We start from the raw sequence: 23,183 nt of genomic DNA, 5'->3' as shown, positions 1-23,183 counted from the left end.
GGAAATAGGCCCATCAATTGAGCTGGTTCCTAGTAACAACCTTAATATACCTGATTATTAATAATCAGGAAGAACTGTGCCAAAACTTATTGCAAGGAAACCAAAGCTCTTATATTTTGAGCAAGCCTAGGTCCAATTTTTGAATGGCTATGGGCTTATTTATAGTTCTATCACAAACTTACAGAGTGAAATTCCCCTTCATGCTGAAGGCCAGCACTGAAGTCCTATTTAGACTAAACTTTGCGGCCTTAGGTTGGGTTTGGGTATATAAGGACTTATATGTCCTGCATTACAATAGTATCCAGGCATCTTGCACTCCTTAGCGTGTTCACCCTCACAACACCCCATCAGAAGCAATATCCCGTTCTATCAGCTGTGTCCAAAGTGCAAGTCTTGGCAACCCCACCTAACCCCCAGACACTAACATCTTCACCAGTAAAAGCTGCCTACACTCATTCTGAAAAGCCAGCTGATGTTCTTATCATGCAAATCACCAACAGGAATTCTATACAGGAAGCAGCAACCAGACCCCACCTTTACAGTCACATAATGTGCGCAGTTAATCATTCCCCCAGCGCTGTGCTCATTGGTCTTGATGAGGACATACAAGGCTGCAGTTGTAACTTTAAGATGTTTCATGATAAGTCACCAGCCTTCCGGGTGTTTTCATGTATGAAATGCAGTGCGCTGAAGTATCAAACCACAAGATCTGTTTTAATCTGTAGTGAACAGACCATGGATGACATAAACCCACTTTGCATCGGGAATGATTCACAGAGCATACACCCTTCTATTAAGGGATTATTGTCTGGGCCAAGGACCTGACAGCCATGAGCAGAAGTAATAATAAAAACCAGGCCTTGCCTAGAAAACATCATAGAGGTGCTGAATATATTTCAAGTCATCTGTGCGGAGGACTAGATGGCTCATGGATATAGGGCCTTTTTACCTCTGGATCATTGGTTCACAAGTAGCTCAGTTGATGGAGACCTTATCATTGTTACCTCTTATGGCTGTCTATGGGCTTGCACAAAATGAGTTTCTCCTTAACCTAGACCCCAGAAGGCATTCACATGAACAAGGTCCACAATACAACTCATGCTAATAGGTTATTTTGGCTGTCTCAGAAGGGAGCAAAGGACCAAATTGCTAATTAGAAGTGGTCTCTCCTCCTTAGACCCCCTTTTGCTTGTCCTAGCTGGCTAAAAATAACCCTTCAGTTTACAGGGCTGTGCTCCATTCACATACAGAACACATGAGCAATGTGGTTCAGATTTTCTAAGGTAGGCCTTTGTGCTGTGTAGCATAAGTACAAATGGCAGCCTATATGATTTGTCACCCTGAGTAATGTAAAATTACATTACTCTGCATACAGATTGGACAGTCAATGACCTCAATTAAAGCCATCAAGGACTGGGGGAGGGGAGAAAGGGTAGTTTTGTGCCTGCAGCTAACAATGTTGGCAAAAATGGGGAGCCTGGTGAAGATTAGGAAAATGTGGTCTGTTTTGACACTCTGAATTGACTCCTTTTTGAACCGCATTTTGTGAGGAACTTGCAGTCTTTGCGTTGGGCTCTGGATATCCCAATTGCTTAGGGAGTACAGGCAGCTCTAACTTGGGAATGACATATATCTAATAGCGATGTGTTTGTTTGCCCTTGACAGCACGCTGAAGTGATTGTACTGCAACAGCCTTAATAAAACTACAAGGAATTTGGCTCTAATCAAAGGTTTCATCCCAAAAACATGAAGGTGTTGCTCTTTCCTGCCCCACGAGTGCAGGCTGCCAAGCCATGGGTGGAGACTCCTTATTTTACCTTTCACTGACATGACTCTAAGATCCAGTATGCGTCCAAGAAACAGGTTCAGACTTGAGGAACTGTGGCTTGTCAAGTGAACCCAGGGCATTTTTAAGGAGGATCCAAGACTAGTTAAGCCTCAACGGTGTAGCTAAAGGGAAGTCTGGTCCCTATTAAGCAAGAATCCTATCAATTGTTGATTTGTATTCTCAAAGCTTATGAAAACCTCCCAAAGCATTGTACAAAGCAAGGAGCACAGTGATACCAGACTATAGATATAAGCCTCAAAGCTGTAGCTACGGATGTGAAAGGATGTGTTACAGTGTGAACAGTGCTTGATTTACATAACTAATTTTAATGCAAGGAAGCAAACGCAGGACTCAAGCATGCTAGCCCATAATACAGGGGCGGGCAATTATTTTGGGCAGAGGGCCGCTTACTGAGTTTTGGCAAGCCATCGAGGGCCATATAACAGGCAGTCAGGAGCAGATAAATATTAATTTTCTAAATTTTTCAGGGGCCCCACGAGCCGGATGGAGTAGCCTGGTGGGCCGCATCTGGTCCACGGGCTGCATTTTGCCCACCCCTGCCATAATACCTTACAGTATCTGGCCAGAGCTCCATCACTAGCACTAATAGGGGTTACCCACTCACATTCATCCAGCGTCAGGTTGAAGAGAATATGCCAGAGGATCAAAGTTGGGTCTCACTGGCATCAAGTTGAACCAGGAGAAAATTCAGTGACTTCCCTGGATGCAGGGGAGCACAGGAGGAGGAAGAGGTGCACAAGGCCGACATTTTTGAAGGAACCGAAGGTAACTAGGTGTGTTCCAAGCACTCTGAAATTCATTGGGTCCCCATCTCAAATGCAAGCCTAATTTGCTATGGGGACACATTCTACAAATGATTCAAAAGCCTGCACACCTCATCGCTGGTGAGCAAATCCGGCTGATGGTCTTATTACAGCTCCATCCCAGCAGTCTCTCCTTTTTGCTGGAGTTTGATCTTATGCAAGCAGCTAAACTCCTAAGCAGTCACAGCACATGGAAGAGAACCCGTGCAGCGTGGCTACTCCTCTAGACCAGTTGCAGACACGACCCACGCCACTGCAAATAACAGTGTTTCTGAAAGGTTATGTCCCTGGTTCACAACCGATCCTTGAGTTTCTTGGGTCAGATTCTGAACTCAGCTATTTTGGAGGACGTTCACTCACGTACTGGTGTGCTCTTTGTTTGCACTGGCATTACCTGAGATAAAAAAACGCCACCCTTTGTGTCTTTCACTTCTTTTCCCACCCTGATGTACATTAAGTCACGTTGCCATAGTACCCAATCCCTCCCTTTCTATGTCCTGCCAATTTTCTGGGCTCCACATTTCTTAAGGTGCAATATTAAATTCCTGTGTGCAGATAGCTGGTACATTGCCCGGTTTGTACGAGAAAGGCATTCATAAAACAGACAATGTCTGCACTGAAAAATCTGTAACCAGCAGCCAAGGTATTGTCCATTCTGTAGTTTGGGGTTATGGCTTTCTTAGTCGAGTGGACGGCACTAAAGTCAATGCTTCTCAAGACCTGCCCAGCAGTTTGCAAGATCATATCCCCTCTTTGCAATCCTTTTGGATACTTGTTGAAGGAAGCTGTTCCTGTGCTACCCAATAAAGTGCCCTGCAAATACAATTAGAGCTCAAGCCTTTGGGGCACCAAACAGCTTTAGTTTCCAATCCACTGCATGAGGAATCATATAGGTTTGCAGCACATCACAGGGTCAGGCCCAGAGAGATGCCTTTCTGTCTGTACTAAGGATCAATGCTGATAATATCTGAAGGCAGAATTTAAAATTGCTACAAACATTTCTAAGCCACCTCCCCACATCAGATCCAGCTGCCACCTGACTCCAATTCTGACCATGCAATCCAAAGTAGATCTTTCCTGTTGTTTTCAGGGGGAGAGGGGTGGAGGGAGGGGATAGCAGTCTTTTAAGCCCTTTGCTCATAGTGGGAGTAAACGTAAAGGGACTAGGCAAAAAGCAGACCATTGGGCTCTATGCAGCAGGCATAGCTGTGAGTAAAGTCAGGGGCAAATGATAAACTGGTTCAATAGGACATTTCAGGCAAAAGTTTCAGACGTTTCTTTCTGAGGCAAGTTTCATGTTTTGTGTATTTGCTACCTAATGGCCACTTTCAAAATCAAGGCTTCTGAAATGAGGAGTTCTGCACCCTTTGGTGCAGCATCAGCACAGAGTTAATGCATCACTATGGAAGAGCAGCTCAGGGTTTGAGGTTGTGACTGGAACTTAAATAGCACTTTGGCCTTATAGTGTGATAAATGGTACTAGAAAAAGAGGGTAAGATCTGAGGATAGATCTAGTTGTTTACTCCATTATTGGCTTATGAGTGTAGCCCGAGCCAGGAGGCTACCAGATACACACAGGACCCTGTGTCATCCCGTAAGGCTGGCGTGTGCTCAGTGCCTATCTCTGTCCTATAACTGTGGGATGGCTGTGACACTTACTGATGATAAAACAGGCCTTACCCTGGGCTTCTTCCCAGGGATGAACTTTACCCAGTGGCTGTTAAAAGCAGAGCACAGCCTTGCACCCCAAAGGCGAGAATCAAGCAGAGCTAGAGTTTTGCAGCTGAATATCTGCTCTTTTTTCTGACTGAGTAGGAGAATTGATGGGGCTAATACAAAACAATCCCTTCCTCCCCTTGAGAGTGTCAGCATCCAGTTGCTCCCATCCCCTGCTAGCCTTGGTATCAAAAGGCCAGGAATGGTATTCAGATGTGGATCTGACATACGGCAGCGCAGCATCAACCCCTGCGCAGCCTATGCTGCTGTTTAAACATTTGGCATTGTATGTAAATAGCAGAGTTCTTGCTCAGCTTGGAAGGGGATGGGTTTACAATCTCTGGTACTGGACCCAGCTGTAAAAGGCACGGCCCTGGGAGGCCGATTCAAAGATTGCAGGGTTTGTGAGCACAAATAGAATACACAAATGCAAGGAGCTTTTTTATGCCCTACGGAGACACCAGAAAATAGGTCCTCTTGGCCTCTAGCTGGTTTCCCCACAGTCAAAATGTAAGCAAGAAGAATACTCGGCATTAAGAGTGAAACTCTACCACAAACCCCTCTGATAGCACATCAGACTGCTGCAGTTTGGTGTCCATCTCGATGGGTTTCTCCCCAGCTGACTGAGTCAATGAGAAGGCTTTCATGGATGCCAGCGAGCTCTAGTTCAGGACATGTCAGAGGATATGGCAGAGGCCTTCTTAACAATACGCAGCCCCTCACTAAACACAACACCTGGGCTCCTGAGAACAGATCTCAGAAAGCCAGGGTCTATAGAGATAATGGGCATAATCAAAAGCCTAGAAAACCTGTCAAACTGTGGTGCTTTTTGTTTTCTGTGCCCTTTATGTTAACATTTCCAAGCACATTCCCAGTAGGCAGCTTGCAAATATAGCTACTGGTACAGAGCCCCGTATGCTTCTATCATGAAACAACCAAGATTTTTTTTTTTTTTAACAGGGAATCTGATTCAGATTATTTCCTTAATGCATCACAGGCCATTGAGCATGCCATTAGGTTCTTTAAAGACTTTTTCCATCCTGCTTGGAACTTGGAGCATGGTGCTGATAGCACCAAGGCTGCAGGTTTGATCCTAGGTTGGACTAGATGATCACCTGAGGTCCCTTCCAGCCTTACTTCTCTATGACCTATGACACTGCTTGATCATCAGCATTAGCACACTACTAGTCCTGTTGGCCATCTTTTAACTGCTCAATATTCACATGACCAAGCTTTATTACATCGGCCCTGTACAGAATGATCTGTGATCTCACCTGGCAACTGGTTTTCTCATGAAGAAAGCATGCCTTTCCCAAGGGCCACTCACTCATTGGTGGCTCACCATGTTCTTGACATTTCTGAATGGCTTTTTTTCTAGGATTTTGTAGTCCCCAGCAGGCCCCCATTGAAAGGCACTGCACAGCCCTAGTTCTTCTGGACCTATTCTGCAGAGCAGAGCAGAAAATTTCATCCTCTCCACTTTCTTCACAAATCCTCTCTGCTGAAGGAAAAATGCAGGAGCATTTCAACCACCCCCCTCCATTGCCAAAGATTGTTTTACCCCTATACATAGTGCCAGGAGGAAACTCAGATAGGCAGGCAGGCTGTGAAGAGGCTGCAGCAGGGGGTTGGACCTGATGATCTACCAGGTCCCTTCCGACTCTAGAAATCTATGACTATTTCCTGGCCTCACTCAAGTGTCACAGATTGCAGTGACTCCTGTCTCATTGCAGCCACTAGTTAAAGTGACTGCTGTTAGCCATGTAAAGGGTTTGTGAACCCTAGGCTTTCACAATAGAGCTGCTGCAACCCATGGCTCATCAACCATAATAACAAGGTGGAGGATGTGATTATAAGGCCATCTCAGCTGAATAGCTGAAACGTTAAGAAATCAAAATAGTCATTGACTGTTTAACTGAAAGATGTTGTGTGCATGTGTGTGCAAGAGTTAGATGTTGAATGAGGCACACTGTGACCTTTAGCAGCTGCTAGAAATTGCTTCTCAGTGGCACCTTTACATTTCCATTGCAGCTAGACTCCTTTAAGATGGCACCAGAGCTTCCTGGAGAAGCTGCATATCGTAGGTGAGCCCTTATGAGCTTACTAATAAAGAGTTCAGAGACATCCTGCAGTTCACTAACTGTCCCTTATGCAACATGGCCCCGAGAGCACCCCTGTTTAACAGAGTCCTGGGAGTACTATAGCAAGAAGGGTTACAAATTAGGACAAAAAGACATTAGTAAAAAGTTGTGGAGGAAGTCAGGCAGGACTAGTAGAGCATGAGCATTACAAGCTGGATCTGAGATACACGGAGAATTTTGCAGGTTAGAATTGAGCCGCGTTGTCAAAGCTGTGTAGGCTGGTTGGAGCTGCTCTCTCACAAGTGGTGCAAAGTAGGAATCCAGTGACTTAGCAAGGATCTGAGTAAGGAAAGAGATGTATATGAGGGTTAGAGGACTAAACGTTTCCTGCCTGCGATTCCCAGTTCAAGTATATCGGGCTCGGCCCAAATTCACCTCTTCTTCCACACAGCTCCTGAAGATGGAGCATCAGGTTGTTCTTGATGAGCAACCAACTTTCTGTACTCATCCACGGTGGACTCCGTTTGTATTGAAAATGCCCTTTGCCTTTGTTCTTTCCCAAGCCATCTGTTCTGCAGAGAGCCAGCCTCAGGAAAAGGCGGATTCAGTGCTCTTGAGAGGTCTCTGTGTTTTGCCCACCACTTGCCAAAAATGCACCTGCAACAAAGTCGAGCCCAAAGCCCTGCCAAATGTGGATTGTGTTAAATCACCTGAAACAGTGCTATGAGCTCCTGACGGTCCACGCACAAACAAAAGGCCTGGCAAGCTTTGCTCCGAGCCTGGGGACCGGGGCAGGGCAGGGTAGCGATGTTGGAGACTGACTGGAACATATCATTTATTTTCTTGAAGAATAAGATGTATCCAAGAGGGGGAAAACCGAGTGGCAGAGAAAGAAGGGAGATGTTTGAAAACACCCAGCTGTGAAAGACTAGACCGAAGGTAGTTAGGAAGGGATGGTCAGCTTCATCCTTCGTTCTTTGCCAGCACACCTTAGTCACGACCTACGGCATTTCCAGTTATTCCAATACTGATGCCCTGGCATCTCTCACACCCTGGCACCTTTCTTACCCTGGCACTTGCATGTTCATGCTCAGCACCTTTTGCTACTTCAGTCTGGGCCCCTGACCACAAGTGGTAATACACTTTAGCACTGAGCTCTACCCAGTGTCGCATGATGACATGCTGAGGCCCCAAGCTATGTCCAGCTTTAGAGGCTCCATATGATAAAAATAATCCACAAAAATGGGTTTTCATTACATTTTAAGATGAATTATTGTTATTTCTGCACAAATTTATGAACTCAAGATGAATAATAACTGTACAGCTATATATACATATAGTTTTGCCATATTAGAATGAAAACATCCAGGTTTTTTTTTTCTTATTTAGAGGCCCCTCATATTGTGAGGCCCCTAACCTGTAATTTAAGTAGTTTAAGCCTAAATCTGGCATTGGCTCTAACTGACCCTAGCTGTTCCACTCCTGCTACCCCCAAATCTGTCTATGCGTCTGCTTGGCAGTTCTCCCCAGGACTGCAGATGTCAGCCACATGTTTCCAATCAACTGCTTTCATAGGGTACTCATCACTCCACGATCTGAGGGCCATATCGTCTATGAATCAGAACAGTGCTCCATGGTAAGCCAGTCCTGGGGTTTGCAAACCCCCCCAGGGGCCATATAATTCCATTTTTGGATCCTTCATGGCTCTACTGAACATTTTCTGTCCTTATTCATAGGCAATGTCGGAACAGGAAGCTTAGAGAAACCTCCCTGGTAAGAGTGCAGTCCTCTGCCATCACTTAAATTAACCAAGCTCCACCTTGAATTTTTAGGTAGATTTTTTTTTTTGTCCTCATGATCACCCTTGTTGAAAAACCGTTCCAGGATCCCTGAAACCTCCTTCATAATGACATGAAGGAGCCATGATTTTACATGGAGGTGCCCCAGCTTCCTGCTCTGTGAACAGAGAGAGGAGGAATGAAATAGTGAATGTGGGGAAATGCCTGAGCTGATCTCTTTGCTGTGACAACTGAGTTGAATAGAGAGGACCTGGAAGAAAATTGCCTCTTTACCACTATATCTCTGAGCCAAATCATTCACTGAGGTACCACCCAGCACAAAACTGCGTGTGGAGACCACAGGGAGCAATCTGCGATTGCTCAAGGCACTTGGAAAGATCAAAGGGTTTGCTTGCCAAGAAAGCTTTCCGTGCTATTTCCTGCTTTGCCCTGCTTGCTGCCCAAGACTGCATTTTAGTTCCTGTAGTTCCCAGTTATGTGTGCTACAAACCAGACGTGGTAGATCCAGTTCTGATCTCAGCTGCAGCAAAAAATCTAGGGTAACTTCAAGAAAGTCAGTGGGGTCATTTCAGATTTATACCAAACACAGAAGAAGTCAGATTTTGGCCCTTCATCTCCAGGATAGGAGGGGAAAGGATCAGGGTGAATCCAATATAGGTCACTGCAAAGTTCTCCATCAGCTAAATCAGAGACCCAAAGGGTGCTGAGTATCCTCCAGCCAGACCTAGATGTACTCAGCTGGTCACCAAGGGAAGAGGAGTTGGAATGAAGTTACTATGTGGTAGAAACAAAACGATTTAGCAAATCATGCAGTCCTGCTGACCCAGTTCCTACATCCAGACCTGTTTTTGCTCGGGACTTACTGTGGCAAAGTGTCACAAGCATCACTGGAAGCTTTGTGAGAGTCAAGTTTTAGGGTGCCGGCCCTGCAATAACGATCATCATCTTTGCAGTACCTGTTGTCTTAAGAGATCAAAAACCTTTGCAGATTTATGATGCTCACAACACCTCTGAGCAGCAGGCTTTGTGCATACTAGCATGCCTACTACGTGGGAGTTAAGGACCTGCAGATCAGAGTGACTTGACACACTTTCCATGGATGCCTATAGGCTCTCTAGGTACCCAGACTCTCTCATGCTTACAGACTTGCTTTCACCCTCACTGAAGTCATTGGGGGTCTTTCTACTGAGTTAAGTGCATCATGTCTTTTTAAAGGCGATGCAGTGAGGCAGTCTCAGGGATTTAGAATGAGGTCCTACTCTTATCTGCTGGTCTCCTTCCTGAAGCACGGAGTTGTTTGCTGGTGGTCTTGGCTCCTTGAAAAGGATGCAGCAGGATGGTGAAACACTCATAGGGCTGTTAGAAACCTATTCCCTGGAAAGTATGCTATTTTTGATAAAAGGCATGTGTTTCCTTTCTTTTTTCTGGATACAGGACTGACTGACTGGCCCAAGAAATCATAAAACTCAATCAGCTCGATATGCAGTTTGCTCTATCCTAATTTGGGAGTGCCCCTGGATGGAGAATAGCTAGGCTACTGCATTCAATATAGGGTCTGGGGGCTCACTATTAGTCATTGCCAGTGCCCACCAAGGGGGATGAAACCATGATATTCCTGAGGTTAAAAGCAACCCCATCTCCAACTACTGGGGCCAGGTTAGCCCATAATTTTCTCCGTAGGATGTCCTGCACTCTCTGCTGGAGCAGCTGGTTCTGGTCATTGTCAGAGAGAGGACACTGAATTTACCGGGGTGGGCAAAATGCAGCCCGGGGGCTGGATGCGGCCCGCCAGGCCGCTCTATCTGGCCCACGGGCCCCCCGCCAAATTAAGAAACTTAATATTTATCTGCCCGTGGCTGCCTGGCATGCAGCCCTCAATGGCTTGCCAAAACTCAGTAAGTGGCCTTCCTCCTGAAATAATTGCCCGCCCCTAACTTAGACTATAGTTCTGAGCAGTTTGGCAAGTGCTCTGCCTCTTCCCTAGCAAGCCAAGTTGCTAAGAAGCAAATGACTAAAATGCGCTGAGCTGTAGCTGCATAAACCTCTGTTGCTCTACTTCTGGAGGAAAAGGGGAGTCCAGTGCCTTAATTACACAATGTCAAAGTGGGAAGGGGGGAGTGTCATGAGGTCCTTTCTTAGCTGGTGCAAGGACCCATGGGCACATGCTGGAAGTGAACCATGTTTCTGGAGAGACACCTGCCTGGCTTCCTGCGTGCTCAGCCCTGGCTGTGTGATTAAAAGCACTACAGGTGACGTGCATCAGTTGCTATGAGGATACACCACATAGGAATAGGAGCCTAAATGTGTATCTGCCAGGAGAGGCTCAGGCAGGGCAGGTGACTCCCACATAAACAATGCTACTGGGATTTTAACCTCTAGCTGCCAGAAACCGGAGCGCTGGGAAAGGCAATACACAATAACTGTTGGCTTTTTTTCCGTTTTCTACTGCCACACCTCAGCCACCGATTTTGATGCCATTTAAGCTGGACTGCTGGGCTGAATTCAGCATTTCTCTAGTGACTAGCTAGTGCTTAGGTTGTGGTCTAAATTCACAGGTTCTTTTTGGGGCATGCAAAACAGTTCAGAAAACACAGGGAGAAAAGAGAGAGAGAATTTGCTAGTCAAAAGCCCTGTGTATTTCAAAGGGCCTGATCCCAGATCCATTGAAGTCAATGGGAACTGTTCCACTGACTTTGCTGGGCTTTGGATCAAGCCCTGATAGTACAAGGATGAGTACTGCTATTAAAATGTCTTCAGCCATGGATGAAAAAGTCTCTATTTGGGATTGATTCTGACAGCTGCTGGGTCCGGAGTGGAGTTCTGGGTGTTTGACAGCTCTGAAAATCAGCCCCATGGTGATAAAGCTGGTTTGGAGGAACTTGGACTAGGGATTTCAATGCCAAGTTCAGCTCAGAAGTGAGCTGATCTTAGTGACATGGCACAAAGTGAGACCCTCTTCCCACTGCCAGCAGCAAATGCTTGTGGGAAGGTGGTGGCGCACATTTCTTTCCATACTCGCTTTCTTAATGGGCTCTGTTAGAGGTGATGGGAAAGGTATGTTGGAGTTGAACTTGGCCAGTGCACTAAGGCGTTCATATCTGAGGTTTTGGATTGAAGCCACCTTGAGATTACTGCCAAGGTTACTGTTTCTGTGTTAAAAAGGGACACTCTTGTAAGCACATGTGCAGTTGCTATGCATCCTGGCTACAAAATATTTCAAACCTTGGATCAGGGATATATGGAAAAGCCACTCTGGTAAACTTGATACCCATATTCTATAGGAAGAAGACACTTTATGCTCCTCTAACACTAGAATGTAATTTAAAAAAGTCCCTTTACAATTTTTGTGAGTGCATTCATCTCCATTGTACAGATGGAAAAGTTGAAGCACAGAGGGGTAAATGGCTTATCTTAGGTAACTCAGTACATTGGTTACAAAACTGAAAAGAGAGGTTGGGGTCCCAGCATCCTCTCCTCTGCTTTAGAGCACACACCCCCTTTCCTCCAAGAAGCTGACTTTACTCACCTTCCAAAAACTGCATTAACTTCATTAAAAGGCATGATTTGGACAAGATTTGCTGCTGTCAGACAATGAAAATGCAGCACCTCAAAAAATAAAATAAAATAAAATAACGCAGCCCAAGAGATATCTCGACTATTCTTTTCTTGTGTGTGGCCGGTTTCCAAACATTATTAAAGCATTGTTTCCGGAGAAACATATTGTACTGACCCATAGGTTAGCAACAAAAAAAAGGGGGCTCTGAGAATGCATGAGCTACCATCACATGAGTCACTAATAAAAAATCTCTGAATGAAAGAGATTCTCTAGATAGTCCAGTTCTTGCAGGGCTAGTGATAAGAAGAAACTCTATGCTGTCACCCAATGGCTTAAGCTGGTACATTTCTATCAGCCCCAAATGGTCTTTGCAGCTAGCTGCATGCTGAAATGCTGATGTTCATTTAAACATAAAGATGTAGAACTTGCTCAGACCTCTTACATAAGCAACCCAAAGAGCAGTGTTTCATCCTAGCATTGTATCCCTTCAGAGTAGAAAGCACCAAAAAAAAAAAGCATAGTGTTTCCACTGAAGATTTAAGCCAAAAAAGAAGTGCTGATCCTATCCAGGTGTTGTCTTTCCAGCAGAAAAAGTTACTACGGGGCGATCACATTGCTTGCTCCGAACAGAAACATTCCATGAAATCAATCTGTCAGGCCGCTAACGGAGTAGAGAGGTATGCAGGACACCTGGGTCCTATTTGCATCTCTGCTACCTGCTTTCCAAATCTGCTTCAGCAAATCAGTCCGTGCCTCCACACCTTTGTTTCCTTATCAACTTAATAGGGGGAGAGAGGTGGTAGCAACTCAATTCTTTACAAAACATTGTGATCCTGCATGAATGCTGGTGAATATACCCAAAGCAGTATATTAATTTATCAACCTTTAAGAAAATGTCAAGGAATCCTTCAAATGAGTAATATTTTATTGGAATTTTTGTTTTATTTGGAGTATTCATTTTGTTTTGGACCAATGCTCTTTGCTTTGGACAGCTTATGATTTCATGAGAACCCAGAAGAGAATTATAACCATATTATCGTATTTGCTGTGGAGGATATGTTATTCTTGACATAAATCTCGATGACATGCTTTGCAATCAGAGAATTAGGATATAACACTTCTGTTTCATATGTTGCAGCCTTAGCTCCCATAAGACATTGTGAAACATAAATAGACATTTCACATAGAAACACTGCAGCCATAAACTTTTAGAACAACTAATAATCCGTATCAGGCATCCCCATTGCAGGAGTCTGCAAACAAACTACTCAGACTTGCTTTTGAACCTTATCATGTCACTAAAAAAACCCCTCTCATTGATGGAATAATTTCCTTGAATTCCACATTTGCCGTTTTTACTATACCTTTTATCCTGTTTTTCCTGTTGCTGTGTCTGTAATATCTGTATCCAATTCTTTCCGTTTCTTATTATTTTTTGTACATGCATTTATACGGCGTGTTTTTATACAGGATCTCAAAGCACATTCAAATGAGGGGAACGCTTTGCACAGATGCAATTTCTTAGTTGTGTAGGTGGGAAAATTGAAGTACGTGATATTAAAGGGAAAGGCAAACCAATGCAGTAGAACCCAGAAATCCTGACTCCTCAACCCCTCCTGTGCTCTAATTATTAGGCAATATTTCCTAGAAGGTGTGGCCCCCACTGGAAATATTTGCCCTATCACGGCTTGCAACACCGCTGTCCTCCCACTCTGTGCTTTTCCTATATGACTGCCGAGATTAAACTGAGGGTGGGTTGACCAGGAAGTCGGAGGTTAAAGCAAGGACAAGGCCCTGGCATGGTCTTTATGAGCCAAGCACTGAAGCTAATCAAATATATTGTGCATGAGAAGGAAACTACAGAGAAGGTTCTTGAAGGTCACCGTGACCTCCAGGAAGGAATGTCAGTGTATTCACACCAGCCTGGCATGCCAGTGCTGCAGGACAGGGGGCCAAGCCGGAGTCAGATATTGGGTTTGGGCCAGTTTCCAGCATTCACTGACTCTGTCCATTCTTTCTCGAAAGAAAAAAAGTCATCTTGGGAAACAACAGGTGGGACTGGCTGCTGGGTTTTCACATTGCCTTCCTTATGCTTGGATGTAGGAAGAGCTGCAGATGCTCCAGGGGTGGAGACTAGCTGCGCAGAGCCGACTTGGGGACCCTGACTGCCGGTGGCAGCTGCGGATGAAGTTTCTAGAGCAGGCCAAGTGCTACATCGGAGTGCCTTATGCTAGGAAGTATCACGAGCCTGGCAGTAAGTGCAAAGTGCAAACCCTTTCAAGCTTGTTCGCACACTCTTGGCCTTCTGCAGCAGGCATTTCACCCCCAGAAATGAGCTCCTTGTACAGGCCCACCTCACTTAGGCTGCAAACCTAAGTAAAATTCTCTTCCTCTGCTAGTCACAAAAAATAGCCAAGGGGCAGAGAAGGGAGATGTTCACCTCTATTCACAGGCGAGATAAAGAGGAGCCTACATTAGCCCTTTAACATGTATATATTGTCCCAGTTAGATTCCATTATTATCACCTTCATTTGCAGTGATATAGTGGTAGAGGCTTAGAGTCCATCACTGAGCTGAGTAGCATCATGCTAGGTGCTGTACAAACATAGTGGAGTGGCAGTGGGACTTGTGCCTGGGAATCCTGATTTTGTCCACATTAGCTTGCCCTGCCTCGTTTCTCACTGAAATGATTCTCCTCTCCTTGTGCTGAACCAGAGAAGAGGGATTCCTTTGTCAGCTGATTCCTCTACTGGTGTTGCACTTGCTTTGCTTCACAGCTCCAGAGTACAATTCCCCTCTCTTCCTGGATTGCTGTGGACTGATTCGGCGAGTAGTGCGCAACTTAAGCACAGAATTCGGCTTTCTTATCGGCCCTGGAAACCAGGCGTATCAGTACGACACGCTCCCCATCACTCTGCCCAGCAAGGAGCACATGAAGCCAGGAGACCTCGTCTTTATTTCAGGAACATACTTCAACACAGAACGTAATGTTATCAAAGATACCGTCCTTCCTTCCCCATGCTCCCTCTCCATCCATCACACTCCACCTGCGAGCCACCCGACCAGGCAAGACGCACACATGGGGAGGTGTGGCTGGGCAGTCCAGCTTGTATAAAATCCCAGCCATCTCAAGTTTTCTACACGTTCTTGGAATCAGACTTGAAATGAACATTTTCATAGATTTCATAGACACGAGGGGCTGGAAGGGACTTCACTTGATCATCGAGTCCAGCTCCCCTGCCATAGGCAGGAAGTCTGCTGGGGTCAAATGGTCCCAGCAAGACAAGCAATTTTTGGAGATCTGAAGCTGTCATTTGGGATATTTTTCACTCCCTGCCCTCTCCACCGCCATCACCTGGGACAGGACCCAAAAATTTCCAGTCCCAACTCAAAATTTTCTGCCCGTGTGTGAGAATGAATTGAAAGCCTGCTACCTGAGGTTGTTATCTCTAGGTAGCTGTTGGGTGGCCTTAGCATAGTGCATTTACTGAGCCACATTTAATGGTCCTCAAGGTCAGGCTTCCAGATCACAAACATCAATCCGTGTGGCTTTCTTCAGCCTTTCCGTCGGCAGGGATGAATGACTATTTAGACACAGATACTGAGTAGTCTCTCAGTGGCAGAAGTGATCTCTTTGGCCCAAGTTGAGATGCACTGATTGAATAGTCACTCTGTACATCCAGCCCGCTCTGGGCCTCGCCGCTCTCCAGGGCTGTCAGCCCAGTACCTTCTAGATTGCTAAGCACATCCAACAGGTTTTTAAGCACTGTCTTAGAGACTATGTTGTCATGCCCTTCTTGTTGCAGGAAAACGGCAGCTCCATGACATTGTCCATGTGGAGATCTGGCTAGGGGATGGTGAGCGCAGCCTTGGAGCCAGGTGGAACAGGGGCAGACTGCAGATCTTTGATTCCTACAAGTTTGTTTCTACCTCCTATGGAGACATGGAATATCACTTCAAGTCCATTGAGACATGGCTCCAAGGCACTTGTGTCAGGTAACTAGTATTGCTGGTTCCTAGTGTTTGCATAGCACACGCTACCATAGGACCTTGAGTCTAGGGATCTTCCAATGCTGTCTCACAAGGGATGATCCTGAGGTTCTTCTCACAACAGCAACTTGATAAGAGGGCTCCATCTTTCCCTGCTTGCTGGCTTCCTGCACCACTTGCTCTCTTGCATTGTGGCCCCTTTATTCAGCTCTGGCAATGCAAAGGAGGTATTATAAGGGATCCAGCTGCCTGGGGATTCTTTGAGTGGCTTGAAGTAGCTGGATCAGCTCTACCCTCATCTTCTTTGAAGCATCCTGTGTATAGGACATGTCCCAAAGAAGGGGCAGAATGTGGCTGGAGCATGCTGCTCTCTGGTTATTTTTGGCTGGCTGAAGGAGGTGGTTGGGAAGGGACTCAACCTGATCCCTCCTTCCCTTTTTATTTTTTAATTTTTTTTTATTTTTTGGCAGGAGTGTGCCAGCCCCCTGGCAAACCCTACAAATTTGGTCAGTGCTGGGCAATACCCTGAGAGTTATTCCAAGACTTTCCAGTTGTTTGACCATGCATTGAGGCCAGAGGGTTCAATTTACCAATAGCACAAATGGGCATGCCATTGACCTCAGCAGAGAAGCTTGCTTTCCAATGAGGTGAACATAAGAAATAATGTTCAGTCAGTAAAATTCACCCTCATGGAAGCAGAGTGCATCAAGGTCACAAGCAGCATGGCTTGCTGGTCAAAAGCTCAATCAGAAATGACCCATATGGAATGGCTGGGCAAGGTCATTTAGTTAAGATCTTTGCTATCCACCCTGATTTCCAAAGATCTCTTTCTTTAAAGGCTTTATGCTAGCAGTAAAATGACCTAGTAGGGAATACTTACTTAGGAGTAAAAGTGCTATTTCTGCTAATTCATTGTAGGCTATAGGATAGATGGTGGTCCAGAGCTTTTTGATCACATTTCTTAGCTGGAGCTTTGTAGTGTCCTATAAGCAGCCTTTTATAAATCCAAAGCAATTGTTGCTATTCTCCTGGTGCGTGCTGTATAATTCTGCAAAATCCCTGAGAGAGACTGTACACCCAGTTGTCCTCTTTTTGATGTCTCACCTTGCAGCATCCTGGGCTTTATCAGGGGATTCAAATCCAAAGGTGTCATTATAACTTCAAAGACCTTGGTTACTATTGAAGGATGTGGTTTAGCTATTGCTACACAATTAGGTAACAAATGATGATGTGAAATTCAATTGAAATTAAATTCAGGTGGGTCTATGAAACTCATAATAGCTACTCCTCCTCAAACCTTAATTGAGAATGCTTCAAAGCACAGTTAGAAGAGCAGTGTTTCTTTTTTTTATTTGAACTTTGGGAGATGGAGATATTAATCATTTTTTGGAAAAAAATAGTAAATGTTCCATTCTTCTTCAAACAATATTTAGTTTCTACCAATTGCTCATTTCAGCTGCATTCGTTTTGAGGTCGCCGAGTTTCTCTGCATGTTGCAAGCCACTAATTCTCTTTCTTTAGTTATTGTAACTAGGAGAAACGTATGACACATGTCTCTTCACACGACAGGGCTGGATGAAATTTGAGGTCAAATATTTTATTGCACTGAAAGAAATGCAGATTCAGGCTAACTGAAAGTATTCAGGAATTCACGACATTCACATTTTTTTTTTCAGCTGCAAAACTGAGAGTGAAACATTTCAGCTTGGCATTTTAAAATGCTTTGCTCTGACATTTATGAAAATTAAATTTTTTAAACAGGATGAAAGACACGCCCCATCCCTGAAACTCCCCCAAATGTTAGGTTAAATCAAAGCATTTTTTGGCAGAAAAAGCTAAAAACGTTGATCTTGGGTTAGCCTGAAATACATTTTTCTTGCAGCTTTTTGTTTCACCCAGTGATCCAAAAAATAAAAATAAAAAAATCAGTTATTCACATCGCTCTCATGATCAAACATTGGTGTGCCCATGAAGTTATTCATGTACTCCGGCAAATCTAGGCATTGCAGATCTTTTGACGCCCACTCATATAATCTCAGTGTGTCCCACATTGGCTCTGTGCCTCCATAGTGTTAATTTTGAACTGTATGTACTCCAGTATCCTGAAAAGTACTGGCAGAGAGACTTCTGCGAAGTTGGGAGAGGTGAAGTTTTGAGCAATGGAGTTGCTAACGCTGCACAGGATGGGAAGATACACTATAATCAAGCGGCCTGTTTGCAGCCGTTCAGCGTCTAGGTCTGTCGGGTGATGAGTGAGTGGTTGTGCAGTGGAGAGGAAAGGAATTAGCTTTTGCAGCTTGCTTGCAAGTAACCTCGAAAACGGGAGGAGTGTCTATCAGCGGAGACGAGGCCTGGCTTTTCCACGGCTTGAAGGCGACCGTGGAAGACCGAGTGGAAACAAAACCAGTCGGCAGAAGTTCCAGCAACTGCACTGGTTTCCCTATCTCTCGGCTACACACCTGCGCACCCACTCGCCGGGCACCCCTGCTCTAGTGCTTTATCACCATGGAGCTTTATCTAAAAAACACACACATTCGAAGAAATCGCTCCGCATGCTAATACCGGAAACCCTTCCACAATTAGCAACCGTAGCTAGGCAGCTGTTGCTAGGAGACAAGCTCTTGTTTATAGAATTAGGATTTTTTTTCCCCCTTTTTTCTGAACCTGCCAGACAAGTACTGTAAACCTGGGTAAATACAGTACAGGCAGGTTCGATTTCAGAGCCAACCCTTGCCGTTGGGAAGTCATTGCTCCTTCTGCAGTGCGACTGTTCCCGGGATGGTTTGGTTTCTTTAGAAGCGTTTAATGGCACGGCTAGGAGCCAAGCTCTTGAAGCAGAAGGAAGGAAAAGGGGCCCGTTAAAGCTTTGCTAAAGCATTTAGTGCCTGCTGAGCGAAGGTTAGACTTTCCATTATTTTACTGCACTGTAAGATTTGTTTCCCTTGAAAGAAACAAACAGGCAGCTCTGTGTGTAGCTCTTCTAAAATCAAAAGCGGAGATAAGGAAAGGGACTGATTTACAAGGCACTGCCTGGGTTTTCAATTAGTGAGACAGAGCGCGTGTGATCCAGAAGCAGAGCGACAGCAAGGAACGGCACAGAAATTTTCGTCAATATTTTGATATGCAAAATGAATGCTCCAGGAACAGATCTCACCGGTGTTGTGGCAAAGCTCTCCGAGCCTATTCTCTGGGCTGCGTGATCTTGTCAAAACCTCACGAGCTAAGCCGGCAGCTTTGACAAGCTAATAGTCTTTACTTCCTGTCTTAAAAAACTGTTGCGTGGTGTTGCAGAGATGCTGTGCATCACCCCACGCATGGCAGAAATGGTCCTTAAATATATTGTGCATCAGGTGCTGAGCAGTATCATGGGGCTATGTAAAGGCTGGGTAGGAAACTATGGAAGCGTCTCCCCTTTTTTGATAGCTAACGTCATTGTACATATTTAGGACATGTTATTTCTACAGTGTCACTGATGTGTATATTGCCGGGCAGACAGAAGAGACTGTTTATTAAGGCTGTGCGAAGCTTTGGTCGCCGATTCAATTCGGCGGAAATTCAGCCCAATTCAGTGGCCGAACGTCCGAATCCAAATCGAATCAGCAGACCCTTTAATCCCCCTGAATCGATTCGGAAAGATTCGGAGATTCAGACATAGTGTTTATGCCTACCCTGCTTTTCCACCATATCGGCGGCATAAAGGGGCTTTCAAGTGAATGCAGTCAGGTGTAATTTTCTACCGCTTTAGGGTCCTTTACCCTACAAGAGCAGCATAGAAAAAAGGCCCTAATATAACTCAGAACCTGGGTCCCAGACAAATTGTGGGGCGCACCCGCCTGCGGGGACATGCGGGAATGTTGGGGTGGGGTGTGCAGGCAAGGAGTTTGCAAGGAGCTGGCACCGCTGCAGTCTCGTAGCGGGATGCAGGGGTGGGGAGCCCCGGACAGGCTCTGCCAGCGGGCTGCTGCATCTCCGGGAGTGTGTCACAGCATGTGTGCAGCCTAGAGCCATGGCAGGGCCAAGGCAGGAGGCGCTGGAGCCGCGACGGGTGGAGCCCACCCCGCCGAGCCGAGCCGAGCCACAGCGCCTGCTAGAATGAGGGGCGCCCCTTCGCCTGGCTGCGCTGCTCCTTTGCAGGAGCACTCAAAGGCACTCAAAGTGGGGCTCAGCTCAAAAAAAAATTGAAAACTGCTGCTCTAAGGTCTGCAGTTAACCAAAAATGAAAGTATTGCAGAAGGCTGGGAACAGGAGGAAGAGCAGATGCCAGTAGGGGTGGCACCAGCCTTTTCCAGGTGTGGGGGCTGAGGTGGGCTAGGCAGAAAATTGGGGTGCTGCATTATACACCTTCTAGCCAAACGTATTTATTCAGCTGAGCCGGGAGCACTGCACCTCTGCTGGGTGTGGGTGGGAGTGGGGCAGGCTCAGGTGTGCGGGGAAAGTGGTGGCAACCCCGAGGGGAGGCAGGACGCTGGGAGGGGTGGCTACAGGGGGGCTAAGGTGAATTTTGGGGTGGCTATAGCCCCCCCCAAAGCCTGCCCTAGTGCCACCCCAGGATGCCAGAGGTGGTGGGCAAGCTTCTCCTGGCTAGTATCTCTGTTTTGATGTTTGCCATGAGGGGCAGGAGTGGGGACAAAGGCAGGAGTGTGTAGCTAATGGTCTCATTAGCACAGCGAGGATCTGTTCACGGGTGTATCTTCACTGACGTGCCCTAATGGGCCTGCGCCTTGTGCACGTGTGAGCAAGGGAATGTGTTCATGCCCAGGGGACTTGAGATTTACTGTTGCAACATCTAAAAACCATGCCTTGTGCCTAACACAGCTTATTTCCTCTTCTCCCTCCTAGTGCAGTTTTTTCCTGTTGCGTCCTACTATATACCACCCCAGGACTCACAGAATTGAATCCCTCGTAGCTCCAGGTTTCACTGAAATACTTTCCCATATTCCTTTCATAGTAAATGCTGCTTCTTAAGGGATCTTAGTGCTTTACCTACTGTCACTGTCAACATCCCCTGAGCGATATCCTTCGAGTGCCAGTCATTATGATTAATGCCAGCTCACTCACTACCAGCTTCCACTGGGGGGCTCTGAAGTCCCACTGTTTTCGTTTTTTTCTTTTTAAACTATGTAGAGGTAACATAAGCAGAATGGAAATGGTTCAATTTTGCATTGAAAGAATGCTTTGCATTAAACGTTTTTGAAAAATTGAATCTTTTTCAAAAAAGTCAAAATCTGAACAAAAATAAATAAATCATTTTACTGACCCAAAAGATTTCCACTGACCTAAAACCATTTTGTTTTAAATGTTATTACGTGGGAATTACCCAATTTGGTGTAGAAACACACTCGGAAAAAATGAAATTTCCTGCAAACTAGAAATTGCCGTTCCCATTTAGCTGCAATTATCATCACCCTAATACGGGTGGTGAAGCTGAGGCACAATGTGGCATTGTGACGTGGCAAAAGGCACATGATGAGGCAGTGACAGTAACTTCACATTCAAGAATTGCAGGTCTCCTTATGAAGAAACAATTTTAACTAGGTCCTTTTGAAGGCTTACTGACATTGTCTTACAGCCTACTGTATTATGACCAGCGATACAAGAGCACTTAATACAATGAACACATTTCCCATCAGTCCTGCCTTTACACTTGAGATTACATAATGTATTTAGCCATGCCATTTACATGTTTCCTGGAGGAACTGTATATCATTTACTGATCTCATGCTATTTATTACCCTTGCTTGGAAAAGCTGTATTTTCCCTCTTGTTCCAATCAATGTTTCATCTGTTCCTGGCCTTTCTGAAGCAAGCACATTTTCATGAAAACCTCCGCTTCTGGGCTCGAGTCTGTCCCTGCTCAACAAAGCATGGAGACTCACTAAGATTATTCTGCCTATCCATAGCCTGGAGAATACTCCTGATTATGATGTCAGTGCCATAATGAAACATCTCATTTGTTGTCTTCACAGCCATTGCACAGAACATAAATGGGCCTCGGCTAGCGCGCTTCCCGGAAAGAAGTCTGTCTTTTGTCCTGAGGCTGAACGACAGCAACCTGCTGAGGAAGATGTAGATGTCCCAGAGATGGCAAGCAAGACTGAACCGAAGAACGAAGGGAGAGTTTGCAGATCACAAAACGTAGTTCCAGATGGGCCGAGCAGCCAGAGACCAGGCGAGAGCGCTCAGATGGATTTACGTGGCATCGCAAGACCTACATCTACTGTCCCCAGGGAGGATGAAGTAGAGAAGGGGGGTGATGCAGAGGCAGGTGGCAAAAGCCAAGGACAGCTACTAGCCAGCACATCACTGGAGACCAGCCTTAGTAACTTGGACTTGGAAAGTGAGAGCTGTATCCCTCCAGATAGAAATCTGGATCAAAGTAAAGGTCCTGATGAACTTAAAAAACCAAGGACACCAGAAGTCGTTGAGTTCAAAGCCAGCAGAGTGCTTGATGGCAAAGTGAAAAACATAGGTCTCCAGCCTTCCCTGACCACTCACAAATCTGGCAAAAATTCTCCTTCCAGTTCCAAAATGAACTTGAAGGTGGCCTTAGCACCTATCAAAAGGAAAAAGAAAACCAAAGCCATGACATATGGAGAAGATCAGCAGCTGGTTGGATCTTCAACAGCTGACACAGGTGAATCTTGAAGCCTTAAATGTTAGTATTGAGTCCTCAGTTGATGTGAATGCTGATGGAAATGCACCATTTACCACAACCGAAGATCCAGCCCCTAGCGTATAGCAGGCTGGCAGTCGCACTACATACAGTTATTACCTCCTGCTAGTAACAGGGGCATGTCACCTTCATCTTACATTTCCCATCAATGGTTCGTAAACACCTAGTGAAATTAAACTAATTTAAAATTAAGCTTTAAAGTAGGAAATTGGAACCATGGAGAGAAATATAACTTCCCCATTAGCAAGCCATTTGTCTGAAGAAAACATACTCTCCCCATTAATAGGTCATTTGCCTGAAAATGCCACAAATCTGTTGGCAACACAAACAACTATCAGCTTTATTTTCTGATATTTTCACTGTTAAAGGCGCGTAGCTTTGCTGGCAGTAAAAAGTATGTTATGTTCATTTTAACGGGAAACACTTCAAATCAAGAGAGAAAATCTTTAGGGGTATTTTTGTCTCTTAGAAAGATGGTTAGACCATTTATACTGGGTGAATAAGGATCACAGATAGATTCAGACTCTGGATTGAATATCACAAGCATTTGGATATCCTTTTGTTAGACCACCCTTCAGGTGCAAGATTAAAAAACAGGCCTTGTGTTATCAGCAGGGATTCTGGTTTTCTTGGATTTAAAAAAATCCCCAATTTTTGGAATAAAAAAAGTAACCCCATATCCACATTTTTCCATGATTAAAACGAAACACCACTAT

General features: G+C 45.2%; 1 protein-coding gene across 4 annotated transcripts in view; it reads left to right on the top strand.

Annotated features, from left to right (window-relative positions):
• Positions 1-23,183, top strand: part of TTLL10 (tubulin tyrosine ligase like 10) — a 155,167-nt gene that overhangs the window by 91,636 nt on the left and 40,348 nt on the right. For all 4 annotated transcript variants that reach the window (XM_019493909.2, XM_019493907.2, XM_014610095.3 and 1 more), the window contains exons 2-5: positions 13,908-14,058; positions 14,582-14,788; positions 15,611-15,800; positions 21,761-22,428. In XM_019493909.2, coding sequence (XP_019349454.2) covers positions 13,908-14,058; positions 14,582-14,788; positions 15,611-15,800; positions 21,761-22,428 — 1,216 coding nt within the window. The remainder of the gene's footprint in view (positions 1-13,907; positions 14,059-14,581; positions 14,789-15,610; positions 15,801-21,760; positions 22,429-23,183) is intronic.

The sequence above is a fragment of the Alligator mississippiensis genome, chromosome 13, assembly GCF_030867095.1.
Source record: "Alligator mississippiensis isolate rAllMis1 chromosome 13, rAllMis1, whole genome shotgun sequence".
NCBI classification, from domain to species: domain Eukaryota; kingdom Metazoa; phylum Chordata; order Crocodylia; family Alligatoridae; genus Alligator; species Alligator mississippiensis.
Note: the sequence above shows the minus strand (reverse complement) of the source record. Positions and strands in the feature narration are given on the sequence as shown.